Here is a 22,471-nt window from a genome sequence, read left to right as displayed (position 1 = left end):
GCTGACAATTGCGATGATCCTGGTATGTAAAGACTTAGGTGTATTATTAGCCTGTTGTTTACACAGATCTCACGGCTACTGGAGGTAGGAGAAGAAAACTTCGGTGTTAGTGCATTGTCATGTATTGACATATTAAAAAACACTAAGTAACTATAGTAACACTATTGCAACATAAAATATAACTTCAGTATAAAAATAACACTGAGCAAAAAATAGTTGAATGCACTATGTATCAAAAGTTAAAACTGGAACAAATTCTATGACTGTGCGAGCTGAAATGGGAAGGAGATATTTATCAAGGCTGTTAAACTGTGACTAAAAAACAAAAACTGTAACAGTATCATTTCCTAAGCCTCTCCTCCCTCGTCATCGCTGAACTGCATGTTGGGCAATGGCAGTACAGTTGAGCGGCGTCTGTGCATGCTCTGGGAAGCCTCCATGTCATCATCGGATTCTGTGGGAAAGAAACAACTTCGTCATTAAATGGACTAGCCTGAGAGCTAACTTCTACTCAGTTGCGTAAGCTTGCGCCTCTGCTTTGCTCTGATATGTAACCTAAGTAAAGACCAACACACTAGGTTCTGCAACTGCAGATCCTAGTGTGTTCCGAACTTCAGACCCTGTAATGTAAAGGGGTGGTCACACGAGCGCCGAAACGAACTATACGATGCAAAACGACGTCGCTGTCAGTTGTAAACTGTTCGGCCAAAGATATTTCTGGCCGAAACGAACCATTGCAGTCCTGCTCGAAATTTCGTGGCCGAACCCTTGCTCCTATTGGCTGGTAAAAATTTCTAGAATTCTAGCGAGCACGCATCACATTTCTCCTTACGTGCGTATGAGCAAAGGTAAAAAGAAATGGGACGATCTTTTTATTTCGTTAAATAAGCAACACGAAGCAATTTACGACAAGTGAACAATACGTGTTCGCTAGAATTTTAACCAGCCATTAAGAGCAAGTGTTCGGCCACAAAATTTCAAGCAGGACCGAAATGGTTCGTTTCAGCCAGAAATGTCTTCGGCCGAACAGTTTACAACTGACAGCGACGTCATTTCGCATCGTTTAGTTCGTTTCGGCTCTTGTGTGACCACCCCTTAAGCGTACACAAATTTGTTGCCAAAAAAGATGCAAGGAAGCCACCTTCGGTCAGAGCATATAATCAGACCAGCGTCATACGAGCAAAGAAAACTGAATGCTTTAAATTGTTATTGCGGAAAAGCACACATTTTATATATATTTCCTGGTTTTGTAGCATGCTCATATTTCTAACTTGTATAATTTCAACAAGAGAGCAAAATCTTTTTGGGACATCTAAGTTCATTTTTTATATTCATTGACATAAGGAGCAAAGGAATTTGAATTTTATTTTCAACAAGATATTTTTATGAAAAGCAAAAAATTAAATAGATGTAATTTAAGGCTCAAGTTAGTTTCATCTGTTTCATGTTAGAATAACATCTGTTTTTATCCATATTTATATTCCAAAACATTTAGTGTGTTAAATAAATGTTTATCCTGTTCGTCCGCGACCTAAAATGTGTTTTCGATTTTGGCCCCTTGTACAATTGAGTTTGACATCTCTGCTCTAGGATAGTAAGCTAACAAATTAGGAGAGATGCTATAACTTTGATGACAACGACACCTGCTTTAAATCATACAGATGCGCTATAACTATGGCTGAGGAAGACCTTGCAAGTATTGCCTCCTCGGTCACAAGAGAGGCGCAGACTGATATACCAACTGCTAATATAGGCCGTACTGGCAGCCAACCAGCATATGAACACACGCTATTGGTACTCATACATGTAGAAAGTACAAAAAGAACCTCGCATCTTATCTACATAACGACACACAACCTTTGACGATGTAGTCATTATGTAGCTGGCCAAAGTCGTCACCAAGCATGGAGCCAGACTGTGAATCCTCGATCTCTCCAAACGAGTTGTCCATTTCAAAGTCTGTACTGTCAGAGTCATCCACCAGCACCTCATCCTGCACAGAGTGAAAATTCTTGAAAGGTAAAACAAACAAGTACTTGCATTCAAACACAAATACTCAAAAATGGATCACTACAAATGCTATTAACCAATCGGTGCTAAGCAAGGAGTAGACCCATCTGGTAGTGCATGAGTGTTTTCTGTTATTTGTGCTAATTTTGCCCTCACTTTGCAATTTCTATACGCAGCCATTAAGATAGGTCATTGAGCTAGGCTGCCTTACACGGTCCATTACCAATTGACAAAGAACTTTTTGGTTTAGAGTAATTATCTCTCCGAATAATTCTGATGCAAAGCCCAATCATCCAGCTGTTAACACTTTGTGGTCTGATGAACAAGTAAACAGTACTCTTCATAGATCATGTGATCAACTGTGACTGATTTTAATTCACTCAACTATCTAAACAAAAATATTTTGTGATAAATTATGCGTAAAATTTGGTGATTGTCAGCGCACAAGCTGAGATAAAACACAAAACTCAAGCTTTCACACTCCTCTCAGACTAGGTAAAACTTCAGACTAGGTAAATGTTCTGATCATCTAAGGTTGAAAGAAATGAGGAAAACTGAGATGAAGATGAATCTGCGTTTATGAAATGTTTTCCAAAAAGAAAAAGGTAGTGGAAGAGGTAGTTATTGATCAACAAAAACATCGTTTAGTTTTGTAATAATAGTTGCAATAATAGCAGTGGGTAGATTATAAGTAAAGTAACAGTAGGTAAGTTAATAGTAGGTAATTTGCTAGTGGGTGAGTTACTAGTAGGTAAGTTGGTAATAGGTAAGTTAGTATTAAGTATGTTAGTAGTAGGTAAGTTAGTAGTAGGTAAGTTAGTAGTAAGTATGTTAGTAGTAGAAAAGTTAGTAGTAGGAAAGTTGTTAGTAGGTAAGTTAGTAGGTAAGTTAGTAGTAGGTAAGTTAGTAGTAGGTAAGTTAGTAGTAAGTATGTTAGTAGTAGGTAAGTTAGTAGTAAAAAAGTCGTTAGTAGGTAAGTTAGTAGTAAGTATGTTAGTAGTAGAAAAGTTAGTAGTAGGAAAGTTGTTAGTAGGTAAGTTAGTAGGTAAGTTAGTAGTAGATGAGTAGTAGGTAAGTTAGTAGTAGGTAAGTTAGTAGTAGAAAAGTTAGTAGTAGGAAAGTTGTTAGTAGGTAAGTTAGTAGGTAAGTTAGTAGTAGATGAGTAGTAGGTAAGTTAGTAGGTAAGTTAGTAGTAAGTATGTTAGTAGTAGGTAAGTTAGTAGTAAAAAAGTTGTTAGTAGGTAAGTTAGTAGTAAGTATGTTAGTAGTAGGAAAATTAGTAGTAGGAAAGTTGTTAGTAGGTAAGTTAGTAGGTAAGTTAGTAGTAGATGAGTAGTAGGTAAGTTAGTAGTAGGTAAGTTAGTAGTAAAAAAGTCGTTAGTAGGTAAGTTAGTAGTAAGTATGTTAGTAGTAGAAAAGTTAGTAGTAGGAAAGTTGTTAGTAGGTAAGTTAGTAGGTAAGTTAGTAGTAGGAAAGTTGTTAGTAGGTAAGTTAGTAGGTAAGTTAGTAGTAGATGAGTAGTAGGTAAGTTAGTAGTAGGTAAGTTAGTAGTAGAAAAGTTAGTAGTAGGAAAGTTGTTAGTAGGTAAGTTAGTAGGTAAGTTAGTAGTAGATGAGTAGTAGATAAGTTAGTAGTAGGTAAGTTAGTAGTAAGTATGTTAGTAGTAGGTAAGTTAGTAGTAAAAAAGTTGTTAGTAGGTAAGTTAGTAGTAAGTATGTTAGTAGTAGGAAAATTAGTAGTAGGAAAGTTGTTAGTAGGTAAGTTAGTAGTAGATGAGTAGTAGTAGGTAAGTTAGTAGTAGGTAAGTTAGTAGTAGATAAGTTAGTAGTAGGTAAGTTAGTAGAAGGTGAGTTACTAGTTTCATACAGTAGCAAAGTAGTTATGTTTAGGATCAATTTGAAGCTGAGATCCAAAGCTTTTGGACAATGTATAAACTCGGACAGCTGCTCAACAGTTAAAGACCACATTATGTACTTTAAAATTAGTAGAAGTGACCAGCAACACGGAATGTGACAGCTAATTTGTGATCAGACCGCAATACGTTAATAAAAACCCTTAGACATTAAAAACGTGTATAGACAAGGCCCCACAAACTCTGAGATACAAGAATGCTACACCTATGGGTATAAACTTCAATGAATTTGTAGCAAATATTTATCATTGATGCTCAACCACTTTGCAGGGAGTAGGTTTATCCTTGCACTAACGACCTTAATTTGAAATAACCAAGCATGACAAGCTGTTAGGTGATTGACACTATTAAGCAGGTGATCTAGTGCCATAACTTAACATCACTTGACAGGCTTACTCCCCACTCACCTCAACACTCACGATGTCAGATAGAGCATCTTCTTCTGATGCTTGAATCTCCTCATTATTATCAACCGATCCTTCTCCCTGATTCCCACCTGTCTCTGCATGCCAACTGCTACCCACTTCTAGGTGTGAAGTCTCACCCTGTCCATCTGCTGCTGCTATATGCGAGGTGTCACTCCGGCTGACGCCAGCTTCCGTGTCTGAGGTCTCGCTCAGCTTGTCACACAGTTCTATGTCTGAAGTCTTCCGTTTGTCACCTGTTTTTACATGTGAGGTCTCACACTGTCTGTCATCTTCCACCATCGACGATATGTCAGGAACTACATCTGTTGCCACCACAAAAGAGCTACCAGCCCGAGCATCATCTCCTTTGATATTTGAACTATTAACAAAAGTCTGTCTCTCACTTCCTGTGCCAATGGAAGTCTCAGCCAGTGCTTGAGCAAATGAGCTGCCCTCATCGCTTTGACTATTGTTTCCAATAAGATGTGGAGAAGCAATCTGAGATAGATCTGCGTTTATTCGAGGTGATTGTAATGATGTGCTAGCCTCAGGGTTGACCATTGCGAAGCTATCTAAGATAGCAGCTTGCATGTCCTCAAGTTGAGCTTGTTCAGAAGCATTCGTCGGAGAGCTTGCCACGAGATCGGCGAGTTGTTCAGGTGAATTTGAAAGAACAGAGATCTCATTGTTGTCTCTATCCTCCATATTTGGCCTACAGGAGATAATCTGGACAGATTCACACAGTGTATAGAGATATCTTATAGCAACCCTAATGTAAGTTTCAAAGATGGAAGTTTTAATGATAGGTTAGTATTTCGCTAGTTTGTAACTCAATAAAACTTCTACCTACAGCAAATACATGCATATATAAGTATATGCAGATGTCTGAATCACCCTGGTAGCTGTCATTCCTGAGTAAAACTCATTATAAACAATATGGTAGATGGAAAAAGAGAAAATCTGACATATAAAACAAAAAACATGACATTCGAGGACCATTAGCCAGCAAGAGGCAATAACTCTTTCTATAGCCATCCTTTACAATCATTAACACCTTCGCTGTCAGAGCCGGGTGCAGCAACAAAATTCAACTCATAACCATGATAAATTGAAACCACAAACTAATATACCGTAACTATATAAACTACAATAACCGTAAAATATAACTAATATACTAAAACAACCTTTCCTCTAGAGTAGCGGTCAATGGAGGCGGCTTTCAAATAGAGGCTGGCAGCCTATTTTTCAAATGGCTCGTCAAAAATTTCAGAAGATAAATTTAGCCCCAATACGGGCGAAGCGAATGTCGCTTATAGCTTACTTTCTTTTTTCTGGTGGAGCGGTATTAAACCTTTTGGATGCAATAAATATGCCAATTTACCTCCAACTTGTCAAAGATCTCTTAATAAATGTGCATCGAGAAACAGAGAAATATCTCTACCAGTTGGTATCTATTGCTTGCAATTGACCTGCGATGATATTATAGCCTGTCCTTTTTTGCAATTTGTTGGCATTTTCAGTTTTCAATTTATTCTAAATTTGAAGACATTTTTATTTTATATCTATATTAAACATTGTTGAATAAAGGCTTATTGCACTCACTGATATGTTTGCTACAGTTTGCAGCCAAAACTAGCTTTTTATGTGCAATAAAAGTTGCGTTATGAGCGTCGATCCATTGTAAGCCGTGTTAAGATAGCCGCAAGGATGCTATTAAATAACATGCTATAAATCTGCATATTCATAAGTTATATAATAATAATCTATCAAATGATACAAATATATATTCATGAACAAGTGACACAAACGAATCATACTTATATTACATGCAGAAACAAAAAATAAAGTTATTAAAACAAAAATATTTCCATCGTTTGCTCGGATAGCTGCGTTCTGATTGTTGCTTTTGATGGAAGGAACATCTTCTAGTTGTCCAATACCTTCCACAATATCTTCTGGCTTCAACTCTTCTTCTGCACTGCTAAACTAGTCGATATTAGCGTCCAAACAATTTTTGGCAGAGCAAAACTTTTACGCGCTGCATTTAGCACAATCAAAGTATGCTCGGTAAACGTAATCTTTGGTCCAAAACTTCCAAAGATGTCCTTCGAAGTATTACGACCACGTTAAACAAGGAACCACTATTAGCCTGAGACAGTAATTATTTCTATAGCGTTGTTTTGGATGTTCATCTATCGTCGTGAATTTAAGCCGCTTTTTATATATGTAGGCTACTTCGAAGTAGAAAGACCGCGTTAAACAGAACTACTACTAGCCTGAAATCGTTATTGATTATTGCTATGGTGTTACTTTCAGTTTTAACGAAAAGCTTTGAAATTGGACGAGAGAATGAATTGTTATTGATATAACCGAGTCATTATTAGAACGATTTTGTGGACACTTTTCTACTGGTCAGTTGGTATTATGGGCTCGTAAAGATCAAGTAATGTCAGTGGCGGTCAAATGGAGATGGTGTTCAATTGGAGAGTGGCGCTCTATTTTTCAACCCTTCTATAGTGGCGGTCAAATAGAGGTGGCGTTCAAATAAAGGTGGCGTTCAATTAGAGGTTTCATGGCAATATCTAAACATGCTGTGATCTCCAATTTTATATCATAACTTGTAACCAAATGTGTTCCGCATTAAAAATAGTACAGTCAAACATGGATAACTCGAACTTCACAGGACCGAGCGAAAGTGTTCGAGTTATCAGAGCGTTCAAGTTATCAGAGCACTGTCACAAATCCATGTATTTATTTATTTATTAGTAGATACATGTACATATACAAACTATAATATAAATCAAAAGCATAAATGGCTTGTTTTAAATTAAATGCTTCTAATGTAAAGTTTAAAACTTTTTTATCAAAAGTATAGGAGATTTTTCTATCACTTGAGATTGGTTTGTTGTTTGAGGTGATGTTATTGCCAGGACGTTTTTTAGGTTAAAATTGGCAAAACTTGATCGTTGTTGAAATGCTCCGGAGAAAAGACATCCTTTTCTTTTGAGCGTTTTAGCCAAGATCAATTTTGCCGATTTTTCTTGAAGTTCATGCAAAGGTCACCTCACTTTTCCATGCTTCCGAAAGGCTAGTGGATGTTTGGTAAAAATCAAATTTCACCAAACCTTTAGAAAAGTCGTTGACAAAAATATTTTGCCGATGGTGGTAATATCGACGCCTATGAATTACAGAAAGTTGGGGTTTACCTTTATGACTTGTAATAAGGTGATTTTCTAAAGCGATAACAACCGTTTCGGTAGCCGTTGGGCAAAAAACTGTTCGAGTTAACAGAGTTGAGGTCGAGTTATCTAAAGCAATTTATCATTACGTGGGAACGGACCAAAGAAACCGTTCGAGTTAACCATGTGTTCGAGCTATCCGAGGGCGAGTTATCCCTGTTTGGCTGCATATGCAATAGTCACCTGTAACAAAGATGTGATGATCCCTGCCATACTTAGTACATAAACTTCAGCACTAAAATGACTACTACATCTCAATTTACAGCTGTCTTGAAATCAAACATGAGAAATTGGAAGTTTGCCAAGTTTCTCATCAGCTGTTAATCAATATTTGTTCTGAATGATCGACTAATTATTGGCTAATGTAATGTCAGCATAATTGTTTTAATAGCTAAGATTCATGAAACGCAGTGAATGATTTTTCAAGTTGAAGGGAGATTTGAAGTTATCTGACAAGTGGATAGAATACTCAGAAAGATTACTATAAGCAATAAACCATATGTGACACTACGCTAAAAATTATCATTCTTTTGCGCTAGAAAAATCTGTTTAAGATGCTACATAGACCATTTCTTTACATTTCCATCTATAAATATATTTCTCAAAGTTTGTCTATGTTTCTGTGTATCTGTATATCTGTGTCTGTGTATGTCCAGCTATAGCTATTGAAATTTTGGAATAAGGAATCCATATCGCAGAAGATTTGATCACGAACCCTCCCATTCGCCAGTCCAATGCCTTAGCAATTAAGCCCCACGAGTTTGATGGATTCATTGAGCGATATATGTCATTATATGGGTGCAAATACACTACCACTCTCCGTTACGACGCATCGAGGGAGGGAGATAGCATAATTTTATGCGTGCTCAATCGTGAGAGCAAGTAATTAGCTCTTATTAGTAAGCCTACTCAAATTAGCCATTGACAATGTGCCAGGCTAATAGCAAGTGGCAGGCAACTACATTACCTCTCATTGTTTATAAGCTGATTTTTATAGCCGGGCATCCAGCTAGTCTATTATAAACAGAAAAAATGTTTAATTTCGTTGTGAATTTCAAGTAAATTAATAACAACTCTGATGATTCATATTTGAAAAGCTGATAACCCAACAGGGTAACGCTATCGCAGCTAAATTTTAAGCATACATGCTAACTCTATAACCCGTAATAATGGCTATATGTCTGACCAGATGAACGATATAAAAAATCCACCATAGTACTGCCGACTCATGGCAAACAAGGTATCTTGCCTTTCAGCGAGATGGCCGGCAGCCACATCGCAATCAACAATGCCAGAGAAGTACCTCTCGTTGCTGGCACCACGCTGGTCCTACCAAAGTACAAAAATTCTTACCCAACTCCTATTGCAGCAGATTGATTGACTGAACTCTCTGACACCTCCATGATACTATCGTCTGCAGCATGGTTCCTCCAGTCGTTTGCTGGGTGAAGATTGCTGTCAGTGGCATAGTTGTATTCAGGGAAGAGTCTGTTAGAGGAGCCGGCAGTGAGGTCTTCCTCTACACAATGATAAGTTGACACTATTGAGATCTAACGCCAGTTTGTACAAATCTTCTAAGGCATCACATGTGATGCAATCACAAATTCAAGGTAAGTTCTTCTGCTAGAAAATCTGCAATTTTAACTGTTCACTACCTCTTGAGAAGCATTGCTAAGGGGCTACTATAACTATAATCAACTAGGATCAGTGTAGGCTATAACACCAGATATTTTCTATGTTTGAGTGTAGGTGGACACGACTTCCCAGAAACATAGAAGAAACAACTTTTGGACTTTTTAGGCCGTCCGACCAACAAGGTCATCAAATTAGTTGGATAGTAAAGACATGTTTGTAGATATTTGGACTTATCCTCTCAAAATATAAATGTTGCAAGATGATTGGCCAATGAAGTTTCATTGCAGTCTTTGCATACCCGACAATGCGCGGCCAGATAACGAAAGCAAACTATCCACACAAATAAAAATAGTTTTATGCTAACGAGCTGAAGCTAACCTTGGGGCTGAGGCTGTTTAGCTTTAGGTAAAGCATTGAGGTGCCCAGGTATATACTTTCCTTCCTCCTCATTCATCTTGCCTTGTAGCTCAGACTCCTTGGAGAGTAGCTCTATTGCTTTATTAACTCTGTACAAGTAGTAATTAATAACATCCATGAAAACTTAGTAAGTATAGAAGGAAATAAGAAGGCTCATCTAAATGATGTATGTGCTCTGCTACTAGATAGACAGTTGTAAAGAGGCATACAAAATCCCTAATTTTTCAGCTGTCCTATTCTGGTTTGTGAACCTTCTGTAAAAGAGCTTGAATTGGTATCACATAACTCTATAAACAGATACATTAAAGCACATAAATTACATAATTTTTTTATTGTATATTTCAATACATCTGAGTCTTGGCTTTCGAATGAGCAATTGTTTGCCATGGTAAGACAGACATTGGTTGGTGTTTATAGGATTTCCCTAGAGCTCTACCGCGAAAAAGTTTACTGGCGTAGTCTCGAAAATTGTGACGTCACAATTCTCATATTCGTTGTTGTGCGCTCTTACCGCTTATTTATCAACTACGAAAGTGACGATAATGACGCTAGTGGCAGGCGAAGGTAGGACAACTCCAGAGAACGAATGAAGATGACAAAGGAATCAGTGTCATTAGTTCTCCATGTACATATTATTTCTATGATAAGTACCTCAGCCTCCAAGAACCATACTATATTTTCCCGATGATATTATGCACTAGCTCTTTATTTTTAATGTGATGTTAAGGGTGACGACTGAGACTAATTAATTTCAAGCATTGCGTGATCTCGCGAAAGTGCGATTGACATTTAGTCCTAGGGCCACACAACCGCAGGTCATAATTTAATCGATGTGATTTCATTACCTTTATCAACGACAGTACATTTATTGAAGCATAATTAATTAACCCAGAACATGTGTTGGTATTGGTCGGGCGTTAGCCCGATCCCGGGCATTGTTGATTATCTAGAATCTTAGTTTATTATTAGCGCTCTCCGGATTTAACAGCACCGAATGTCACAGAAAAACGCAGCCTCAATGGCAGCGAAAGGGATCGACGACCTAAGGCTAAATGAGAATTATGACGCCACATTTTGAGTACCTGAACCAAGTGTTTTTTTGCAGGACGTACTTTTGACACCCCGTTTTTCATAGTTCTATTATTCTTTGTGTATTGAATATAGGCTCATTCGAAAGCCAAGAATCTGATGTATTGAAATATATAATAAAAAAATTATGTAAGTTATGTGCTTTAAATATAACTTATTAATATATTAAATGTATCTTATTACTTATGTGTCACTCAGATTCCCCACTCTTCTTCTTTCAAGTAACTTTAATTCTAGCCTTGGTTACTGGTGCCTTAGTTATGAAGACACGTCATGAACGAGGCTGTATATAATGACAGCCAAAATATTTTTTTATTTTATAAGGCACCTAGAAGGCAACTGTCAAGTACCTGAGTGTTACCTATCAGGCTGCTGTTAAGTACCTAGAATGTACTCGTAATAAAGTACAGTCAAACATGGATAACTCGAACTTCACGGGACCCAGCAAAAGTGTTCGAATTATCAGAGCGTTCAAGTTATCAGAGCACAGTCACAAGTCCATGTATTTACTTATTTATTAGTAGATACATGTACATATACAAACTATAATATAAATCAAAAGCACAAATGGCTTGTTTCAAATTAAACGCTTCTAATGTAAAGTTTAAAACGTTTTTATCAAAAAGTATAGAGATTTTTCTATCACTTGAGATTGGTTTGTTGTTTGAGGTGATGTTATTGCCAGGACGTTTTTTAGATTGACATTGGCAAAACTTGATCGTTGTTGAAATGCTCAAAAGAAAAGACATCTTTTTCTTTTGAGCGTTTTACCCACGATCAATTTTGCCAACTTTTCTTGAAGTTTATGCAAAGATTACCTTACTTTACCTGGGATTCGTTAAGAGCAACACTCCGAGGCAGTTCAATTAGAAGTTTTACGAGGTTTTACGGTACATTGTATATCACTCACGCTTTTTGAATGGATACTTATTGAATGTACACACGTATTCTGTGTTTAGGTCAAACGATGAATAGTATTTTTTAGTTAAGACAACGTATACGTTTAATTACAACAATTTTTAAGACGTTTTAAACATTCAACATTCCGACGTTGATTCAACACGGAATCAACGTCGGAAAACTATTCATCACGGGCTAGCCGGGTCACGCACTCATGGATTTTCGCCACGCACATACAAAACAAAAACAACATGCTGTTTTTGTTTTGCACCCGGCTAGCCCGTGCTATTCATCGTATAGCAGTATAAATCAAATTTCACCAAACCTTTAGAAAAGTCGTTGACAAAAATATTTTGCCGATGGTGGTAATAACGACGCTTATGAATTACGAAAATATGAGGTTTACCTCTATGGCTTTAAATAAAGTGATTTTCTAAAGCGATAACAACCGTTTCGGTAGCCGTTGGGCAAAAAACAGTTCGAATTAACAGTGTTGAGTTCGAGTTATTTATAGCAATTTATCATTATGTGGGAACGGACCAAAGAAACCGTTCGAATTAACCATGTGTTCGAGCTATCCGTGGGCGAGTTATCCATGTTTGACTGTAGATGACCAGCTGGTAATGCTCAAACAGAGCGAGCTCTTTGGCTGCGTAGGTTTAAACACATTAGCAAATCTTTGAACATTTTCTTGGGCGATATGACCTTGACACGCAGTAATATTTCATCAATCCATCATTAAGTTACCTGTAGATGATCTTTGTATAAGATACAGTAGCTGGACACATTTCATAAATGCTCAAAATGGTGTCGCCTCCACCATGAAAAGTTGACTTTTGGACCCAATACGCTTGTCTTTTTGTAGTTTTTTAGAGGAGTAAAAGACGCTTTTGTTGACTTTTTGTGAGGCAAGCGTGTTGTATAGGACTAGAGAGTTTTTGTGATTGCCAGTGATTGGCTACTGATTGAGATGTGCATGAAACACCTCAACCACGTATGTTTAACATGAGTACCTCCTTACTCAGCCATTTATAGTAACAACTGGCAAAAAACCTCTCCCAGTACCTTTCTCCCTCTCTGAAGCCAGGGATGTTTGTAAGAATTTCAGCGCACCTGAGAAATGACAGAATTAAAGTCTTAAAAAAACTAATCTCTCGCCTGTTACCGCTCAGAGAGTGTCGGAGTTAGGATGGGCAAGAAGGCATACCGCATACAATTTGCTATAACCAGAGGCTACCTTTCTTCAATGTATTCTGGATTCTCATCCCCTTCCAGATCCTCATCCTCTTTGGAAAACATAAGGTCATGGTCACTCAAGCCATACATGTCTACAAAAAACTGCCTCATGGAACACAATTCTAATAATAATACATAAATCAATATATTGGTATTGCGAATAGAGCTCGATAGAACAAGCTGCTAAGCATGTAACTGAAAAGATTTTCTGACAGTTGAGAGCTGGAGTACTGGTGACTGGAGGCTGTAGTACTGGTGACTGGAGTACTGGTGGCTGTAGTACTGGTGACTGGAGTACTGGTGGCTGGAGTACTGGGGGCTGGAGTACCGGTGACTGGAGTACTGGTGGCTGGAGTACCGGTGACTGGAGTACTGTTGGCTGGAGTACTAGTGACTGGAGTACCGGTGGCTGGAGTACCGGTGACTGGAGTATTGGTGGCTGGAGTACCGGTGACTGGAGTATTGGTGACTGGAGTACTGGTGACTGGAGTACTGGTGACTTGAGTACTGGTGGCTCAAGTACTGGTGACTGAAGGATTGCTAGTGGTAAGCTAATATAGCTGGTGAAAACTGCCATCTCCGAGAGAAAGGAACATGCAAGTTGTTCACATACTAACCTGTATTATCAATAGCCAGAGTAAATTAACAGCAAAGATATATGATGACTTCAGGCGTGACTAAACGTACCACAGCTGTAGAGGAAGGCGATGTGCTCATCTAAAGCTGTATCTGTGACTCTTTGGTGCGAATGCATCTGCTCTAATTGTTGCTGGGTTCTGGACACTCTTGTGTCATCGAGTTGAAAAAGCTCATATAATTCAGTATTGGAGAAGTACCTACAAACATTGTCTGATATGAGGCATACATGTAGAGACAAGTGTCTGACTGAGGCCTTGGCAACCATAACAAGTGTCAGACTGAGGCCTTGGCAACCATAACAAGTGTTTGACTGAGGCCTTGGCAACCACAGCAAGTGTCAGACTGGGGCTTTGTCAACCATAACAAGGGTTTGACCGAGGCATCGACAACCATAGCAAGTGTCAGACCGAGGCCTTGGCAGCAAGAGACAAAGGTGAAAAGGTAAACATATATATGACCATTTAATGTATCTGCTAATACCTAAAGAGGTTCTTGTCATCTTTCTGCATCGTCTGCCTGTTGACTGAATCCTTAAAGACCTGTCGTCGGTAGATCTTTTCCTCTATAGTTCCACAAGATATAAACCTGACATATAAAAGTGACATATGGCTAACAGGCGACAGTTAACAAGTGACAAAAGCTTAGCAATGTCAATAGCACATTCATTATAGTAAGCCAATTTGCCTACTTTCATATATGGATAATATGACTACCTATATCTGGATATATGATCACTGATACTGTACTCTGATTGGTTTACATGCATATCAAGTGGAACCTTGGTTCTCAAATGCTCCGGTTCTCGACCAATTCGAGTTTGGTTTTTGACCAAAATATTTGAGATTTGTTCATCTCAGATCTTGAACATAAATTCGGTTTTCGACCAAACCAGGGCATGCGCATTGGAATTAAATGTCCGGAACAGCTCCAGAAACAGCATGGAAAAATTTGTTGACAAAGGGAAAAGCAAGTTACGCTTCATAAATTCTTTACAAAAAGGGAGGAACCATCTGGGATGACGTCCCTCTAGCGAAGATATTTACTAGGGCGACAACTCCTCCAGTCGCAGTACCCTAAATTGTTTTGGAGGAGGATTCTTCTTCAAAGATGTTAAATAAACGTGCCGTTGCTGTTTATAATTTACTGTTGCATTTTTGCTGTTTCATTATCAATTTCTACAACTTTTGGTATTGTATATCAACTTCTAATGTTTTCGATGTTTAAGAGCAAAACGTACAAAATGTTTACTTCTAGTTTTCTTTCTTCATCATCACCGATACAAGATCTTTTATTAAAATTAAACACGACCTATATCTACCCATTTTTAGTTATATTATGTAGTATACAGCAGTTTATGATGTGAAATATTAAAAAAATACTTTACTAAAGTTGTTTTCTCGACTTAGAACGGATTAACATTTACATGCATTAATTCTAATGGGAATAATTATTTCAGATCTCGAACAACTCGGTTTTCGAACAACGTTCTGAAACGGAATATGTTCGAGAACCAAGGTTCTAATGTACTGGTAATATGATTATTGGCTTATTGACACATCCTAACAATTTGTTTGACTTACAAATCCATCCTGATTATCTGATTGGTCGACATAAACATCCTGGTAATCTGATTGGCTGAGCTGCATATGCTGATAATCTGAAGGCTTGCCTATACGTCCTGATATCTGATGGGCTTGCATATCCATCCTGATAATCTGATTGGCGCACATACTTGTCCTGATAATCTGATGGACTTACCTGTATATACAAACATTCTTTTGCTGCCCAATCCTAAAAGCTCTATCTACTGCTTGGCTGTCTGTTGCTGGGTTCCATGAAGGATCAAATATAACAACCCTGTCAGCAGCAGTAAGTGTGAGTCCGACCCCTCCTACCTATGAAGACACAAATCAGAGTTACTCCAGCTACTATAAACTGGTAATCGTACATGCATACTTGATAAGAACTATCAGCTGAGCAACAAAAGTAACTCGACGGTTTAGCAAGCCTCTTGACATGAGAACTGGTGTCATTTGATTGCAAAACTGAACACAATCACTCCAACATAATGGTACTAGAACTGAGAATTTATATTACAACTGTCAGCAGCGGACAACTCTACTAGAATGATGCTAATAATAGTTAAGTACGACGCACTTGTATTTAACAACTGGTTAGCTTGGGTGGCTGCCACCTGTGAACACACAGGTATTAGGAACAATAACAAATCACACTCAATCCTGACCTGAGTGGTAAGCAAAAAGGTGTCATAGGTATTGCTCTTTTGGAAAGAAGATACACATTTTTCTCTCTCAGAGAGATCCGTTATGGTGCCATCCATTCTCATGACCTTATGACCTCGGTTGGTTAGCACCTGTAAGGAAATATTAAAATAATGAGTTATTAGTTAATATGGTATACTCATACGTATGTATGAGTATACATATGTATAATAGCACTAGTATCTCATTAAGCATATAATTGTATATACAGTATATTTAGTAAGCAGCACAGAGTCTTCTTGTCTCATAAAGTATCACACAGTAACTCATATAGTATCACACATTAATTTACATAGTATCACACAGTAACTCATATAATATCACACAGTAACTCATAATATCACACAGTATCTAATATAGTATCATACAGTCACTCACATAGCATCATACAGTAACTCGTATAGTATCACAAAGTAGAGGTGGAACGAGACAGGTTTTTTAAGCTCGAGACGAGACTCGAGACACTGTCTTGTAAAAATTCGAGACTCGAGACACGAGACAGTAAAATAATGAGCATTTGGTGATGATTTCACTACACAAGTACTAGCTACTTGGTATATATAAAATTAATAAAACTATTTTTAAATTGAATTTTCACCTGGTGTAAACGATTTAAATACAACATTTTAATAGTGATATGCATGTAGTGTTTGTAAACAAAAGTGACACAAACAGCTCTAAAATACCGAAGTTATATATTCTAAGAATTTTGAGCTTGATTGATCATCATTATTATAAACATATTGCTTTGTACGTGTATATTTTTACCATCTATTGAATAGTTCTTACTTTTTAATGTAATGAAACCGATAGCCGTCGCTCAACAAAGTAATACCGCAACTAAAAGAACACACGATAACACTTTCATTCTTATCGTTTCATCGTGTTGTTTGTGTATTACAAGTAGTATGTGAATTATATTTAAACTGTACTCATGAAATTATATTAATTACTGTATACATGCACATGTATATTCTTATATTGAGCTAACAAAACGTCCGTCATTGTTAACCGAACACGGACTATGGTCGACACGGCCTTTCGTTCGTTTCTCCGTGTCCGGGCAAGTTTTACCCGCGATTGGTAGTATATACGTAAAAGAGGCCCAAATTTTATGAAGGACAGTTGGTGTTTAGACACGATATGATAAAATACAGACAATTTACCAGCAAGTCTTATTTATTAAATTGGATTATCCGAATAGTAATTAGATACGACCCGGTATCTGTTTTAAGGACACAGAATCGAACTAAAATATAACAGGGCCGTTGTCCGGACTACATGATTAGACTCGGTGGCCAACATACTCAATAGTAACAGGTAGTAACGGACCGGGTATAACTTTAAAGGCGGTTGCTCGCAATCCATTACAATATATGGAGTTGTTGCTACCGCAAGAAACCATGTTTTAACAACCGTGCGCAGGCGCTTTAGCTCTATTTCCTGTCTCGAGTTTGGCAATAGTTAAGTCGAGACGAGACCGATACGAGACAGGTCGATACTCGAGACGTCTCGTGTCTCGTTCCACCTCTATCACACAGTCGCTTATATAGCATCACAAAGTACCTCACATAGTATCACATGATGACTCATATAACATCACACAGGAACTTATATAACATCACACAGTAACTCATATAGTATCACACACAGGCTCATATATAACATGATAACTAATGTAGATAAAACCATAAAATGAAAAAATCTACGTGTAGACAACTGAGCAGGTTCTAAGGTCAAGGTTCTCTTTCATCTTCATCACACGGAACAACTAAATACCTTTATAGATGTGAGAAAGGAATATGGAGATTCGGGTGTTGCACGTTAGTGCACAAAGTGACCACAGAAAGTGAATAGCTCAACCCTATTGATCAATAACAAAATAACATTTCTTTTCTATATACTCCAGTCACACTTAAAGTGAGTTTTACTATGAAACTCGGCATGGAACATTCAAATATATGTAGACCCATCTTCGAGCTGTGTATAAAAACTTGCGTGCCAATATAAAATAAATCATTGAAAGGTCACTATTTAAAAAGATAAACTTAACATTCATGTTTTAGAATAGCTCAACACTCAACACAGTTTCCACTTTCAAACTCTACATGAAATGTTAAAAATCTCTGAGAGAGTACTTTACAAGAAGAACATCTGGCACCCATAAAAATAGACTGTGACCCTATATCGCTCTTATAATTGAATTCCAAAAACAGACACGTCCCATCCAAATAAAGGGTAAATTTAAAGAATAAGCTGAAAGCTTTTCATGTGAAAGCTTTGAAAAATTACAGCAACCAACAGAGTGGGAAGCCATACAACAGAGTGTCAAAGGTCATACTTTTTGTATAACATCCAAGATCTTCCTGGAGAGGGAGAATATAAGGGTGCGATGTCCCTCCTCCTTAAGCCTGGCCATCAGCTGCACAAGAAACCTGAGCTTTCCAGATTCTTCCAGCAATATGCTGTCATCTACTGACTTGATTGTGTTGGCAGCACATTCTTTTAGGGCTTGTCCGTCGACTCCTTGAAGCCTGCATATATTTATCAATACTGTCAATATAGAAAGAGCAACAGCAAAAACTTGTCTTTGGGTCAACACTATATCCTCTAGAAATGTTCAAAAATGCTTAATCGCTCACAGCCCTTTATCCCATGCAAAGAATCTGTATTTCAGCTTTGCGATGAACACATAAAAGCCTCTTAATATTTAAAAACACAAATATTCAGAGCAGACCTGCAACATGTTGTGAATATTCATTCTACCCTGTAGCATAGTAAGACTACTCACCACACCCCTGTAGCGTAGTACGACTATTTACTTCACCACTGTAGTAAGATTACATACATGTACTATACACCTGTAGCATAGCAAGACCTTTTACTACACCCCTGTAGCATAACAAGACTACTTAATATACCCCTGTAGCATAGTACGACTACTTACTACACCCCTGTAGCATAGTACGACTACTTGCTACACCCCTGTAGCATAGTACGACTACTTACTACTAGGGACATTGTAACCTGAGGGTGCACTGTATATAAATCATATAACAGGGACATTGTAACCTGAGGGTGCGCTGTATATAAATCATATAACAGGGACATTGTAGCCTGAGGGTGCACTGTATATAAATCATATAACAGGGACATTGTAACCTGAGGGTGCACTGTATATAAATCATATAACAGGGACATTGTAACCTGAGGGTGCACTGTATATAAATCATATAACAGGACCATTGTAACCTAAGGGTGCACTGTATATAAATCATATAACAGGGACATTGTAACCTGAGGGTGCACTGTATATAAATCATATAACAGGGACATTGTAAACTGAGGGTGCACTGTATATAAATCATATAACAGGGACATTGTAGCCTGAGGGTGCACTGTATATAAATCATATAACAGGGACATTGTAGCCTAAGGGTGCACCGTATATAAATCATATAACAGGGACATTGTAAACTGAGGGTGCACTGTATATAAATCATATAACAGGGACATTGTAGCCTGAGGGTGCACCGTATATAAATCATATAACAGGGACATTGTAAACTGAGGGTGCACTGTATATAAATCATATAACAGGGACATTGTAGCCTGAGGGTGCACTGTATATAAATCATATAACAGGGACATTGTAACCTGAGGGTGCACTGTATATAAATCATATAACAGGGACATTGTAAACTGAGGGTGCACTGTATATAAATCATATAACAGGGACATTGTAGCCTGAGGGTGCACTGTATATAAATCATATAACAGGGACATTGTAACCTGAGGGTGCACCGTATATAAATCATATAACAGGGACATTGTAAACTGAGGGTGCACTGTATATAAATCATATAACAGGGACATTGTAGCCTGAGGGTGCACTGTATATAAATCATATAACAGGGACATTGTAACCTGAGGGTGCACTGTATATAAATCATATAACAGGGACATTGTAAACTGAGGGTGCACTGTATATAAATCATATAACAGGGACATTGTAGCCTGAGGGTGCACTGTATATAAATCATATAACAGGGACATTGTAGCCTAAGGGTGCACCGTATATAAATCATATAACAGGGACATTGTAAACTGAGGGTGCACTGTATATAAATCATATAACAGGGACATTGTAGCCTGAGGGTGCACTGTATATAAATCATATAACAGGGACATTGTAGCCTGAGGGTGCACCGTATATAAATCATATAACAGGGACATTGTAAACTGAGGGTGCACTGTATATAAATCATATAACAGGGACATTGTAGCCTGAGGGTGCACTGTATATAAATCTCAGTGTTTGTCGGCCTGCCATCCGTATTTGCAGTTATAGCAATTAAAATATACTAATGAAAAAACCTCTTCGAACTGAAATTGAATTCGGAATCTTTGGCTTTACAGACAGACACGCTAGCCGGTCACCTTGCCATACTATGGAATAATTGTCTGGTTACTACGAGCTCATTTGAAGATCATGATTGCTTTGCGTGAGAAATGATACGTAACGATTGTAAGTACAATTATTTCAGTCATTGCAAGTTGGCTGCTTGGCTTAGGGGTAGTGCCCTTGGCTTAGGGGTAGTGCGCTTGACTTAGGGGCAGTGCCCTTGGCTTAAGGGTAGTGCCCTTGGCTTAGGGGTAGTGCCCTTGGTTTAGGGGTAGTGCCCTTGGCTTAGGGGTAGTGCGCTTGGCTTAGGGGTAGTGCCCTTGGCTTAGGGGTCGTGTGCTTGGTTTAGGGGTAGTGCGCATGGTTTAGGGGTAGTGCCCTTGACTTAGGGGTAGTGCCCTTGGCTTAGGGGTAGTGCCCTTGGCTTAAGGGTAGTGCCCTTGGCTTAGGGGTAGTGCCCTTGGCTTAGAGATAGTGCCCTTGACTTAGGGGTAGTGCCCTTGGCTTAGGGGTAGTGCCCTTGACTTAGGGGTAGTGCCCTTGGCTTAGGGGTAGTGCCCTTGATTTAGGGGTAGTGCGCTGGACTTAGGGGTAGTGCCCTTGGCTTAGGGGTAGTGCGCTTGACTTAGGGGTAGTGCGCTTGGCTTAGGGGTAGTGTGCTTGGTTTAGGGGTAGTGCGCTTGACTTAGGGATAGTGCGCTTGGCTTAGGGGTAATGCGCTTGACTTCACATCTAAGCATTTGCCAAATTTATGTGTTTGATTCATGTGAGGTGCAGTCTTTGTTCTTAACGCCCAGACAGAAGTACACACTGCTCTTATTATATTAAATAGACTAGCTTAAGTTACTCAAATTCATTGGGTGAAGAAACTTAGCCAATGGCAACTACATTACCTACCCCTGTTTATAAGCTGTGTTAAATCTTGAGCAAATGTGTAGCATAAGTAAAAAATGTTTTTAACAATCTGCTTTAGAATGTTAGAAAGTTAGAATGGTAAATGCTAAATATGTTAATAAAAATATATTTTCAATATATATGTTAATAATATATATTTAAGAAGTAAGAAATGTTTTTAACAATCTATCCCTCGAGCTTTAAAATATTTGAATTATGCATTGGCTAGACGCACACAAAAATACACAAACACCTTCATTTAAAAGTTAGAATGGTAAATGCTATATATGTTGATCAAAAATAAACTTTCTGTGCAAAAACTTTTTATTATCCATACAATGCCGGGCATTCATCCAGTTTGGTATATACTGACAGTGTATACTCCAACAGGAGTAACATGCAGCAGAAAAAGGAAGGTGAGAGAGGAGGCAAGGGAGAGTAGAGACTTACTCTTGCGGTGTGAAGAGACCAAGTTTATGGCACTGGTTGAGGGAGAGCAGCCTCGGGTGGTCACATATCTTCTTAAGCACAACGAGTGCAGTCAGAGGGCTTTTGCTTGTATTCAACAGCTAATCAATATGAACGAGACATTCTTTAGCCTGCTAGGCATGCACTCTCAGGCTAAAAAGACTAGAATTCAGACATAAATAATCAATCCAAAAACTAGTTGAAAGATTGTAAGTAACCTGTAAGTAAGATATAACTAACCTGTTTGATCTCGTCCTGCTGTGTGAAGCTCTCATAGATGTTCTTCTGCAACTCTGATAGGTAACACCAGACTACAAAGTCATTTTTTCTCGTCAGATTGGGCATCCTATAAAATATTTTATCCACCATTACTCTTCAGGAGCTCAGCTATTGTGTGAGAAGATAGTCACTAGAGCTCACTAAGAGTCACACTAGAGCTATAACAGCAGAGAAGATAGTCACTAGAGCTCACTAAGAGTCACACTAGAGCTATAACAGCAGAGAAGATAGTCACTAGAGCTCACTAAGAGTCACACTAGAGCTATAACAGCAGAGAAGATAGTCACTAGAGCTTACTAAGAGTCACACTAGAGCTATAACAGCAGAGAAGATAGTCACTAGAGCTCACTAAGAGTTACACTAGAGCTATAACAGCAGAGAAGATAGTCACTAGAGCTCACTAAGAGTTACACTAGAGCTGTAACAGCAGAGAAGATAGTCACTAGAGCTCACTAAGAGTTACACTAGAGCTATAACAGCAGAGAAGATAGTCACTAGAGCTCACTAAGAGTTACACTAGAGCTATAACAGCAGAGAAGATAGTCACTAGAGCTCATTAAGAGTCACACTAGAGCTATAACAGCAGAGAAGATAGTCACTAGAGCTCACTAAGAGTCACACTAGAGCTATAACAGCAGAGAAGATAGTCACTAGAGCTC

General features: G+C 38.2%; 1 protein-coding gene across 3 annotated transcripts in view; it reads right to left on the bottom strand.

Annotated features, from left to right (window-relative positions):
* Positions 1-104: 104 nt before the first annotated feature.
* The window catches only part of LOC137389816 (DNA excision repair protein ERCC-6-like), a 52,186-nt gene continuing 29,819 nt past the window's right edge, over positions 105-22,471 (bottom strand). For all 3 annotated transcript variants that reach the window (XM_068075930.1, XM_068075932.1, XM_068075931.1), the window contains 13 exons: positions 21,774-21,879; positions 21,516-21,634; positions 18,108-18,300; positions 15,730-15,858; positions 15,243-15,379; positions 13,965-14,069; positions 13,533-13,681; positions 12,847-12,937; positions 9,582-9,709; positions 8,922-9,087; positions 4,330-5,041; positions 1,858-1,993; positions 105-454 (listed from right to left, as the gene is read on the bottom strand). In XM_068075930.1, coding sequence (XP_067932031.1) covers positions 348-454; positions 1,858-1,993; positions 4,330-5,041; positions 8,922-9,087; positions 9,582-9,709; positions 12,847-12,937; positions 13,533-13,681; positions 13,965-14,069; positions 15,243-15,379; positions 15,730-15,858; positions 18,108-18,300; positions 21,516-21,634; positions 21,774-21,879 — 2,278 coding nt within the window. In that variant the 3' untranslated portion in view covers positions 105-347. The remainder of the gene's footprint in view (positions 455-1,857; positions 1,994-4,329; positions 5,042-8,921; positions 9,088-9,581; positions 9,710-12,846; positions 12,938-13,532; positions 13,682-13,964; positions 14,070-15,242; positions 15,380-15,729; positions 15,859-18,107; positions 18,301-21,515; positions 21,635-21,773; positions 21,880-22,471) is intronic.

Source organism: Watersipora subatra, chromosome 3 (assembly GCF_963576615.1).
Source record: "Watersipora subatra chromosome 3, tzWatSuba1.1, whole genome shotgun sequence".
NCBI lineage: Eukaryota > Metazoa > Bryozoa > Gymnolaemata > Cheilostomatida > Watersiporidae > Watersipora > Watersipora subatra.
This window is presented reverse-complemented; position numbering and strand designations above follow the sequence as displayed.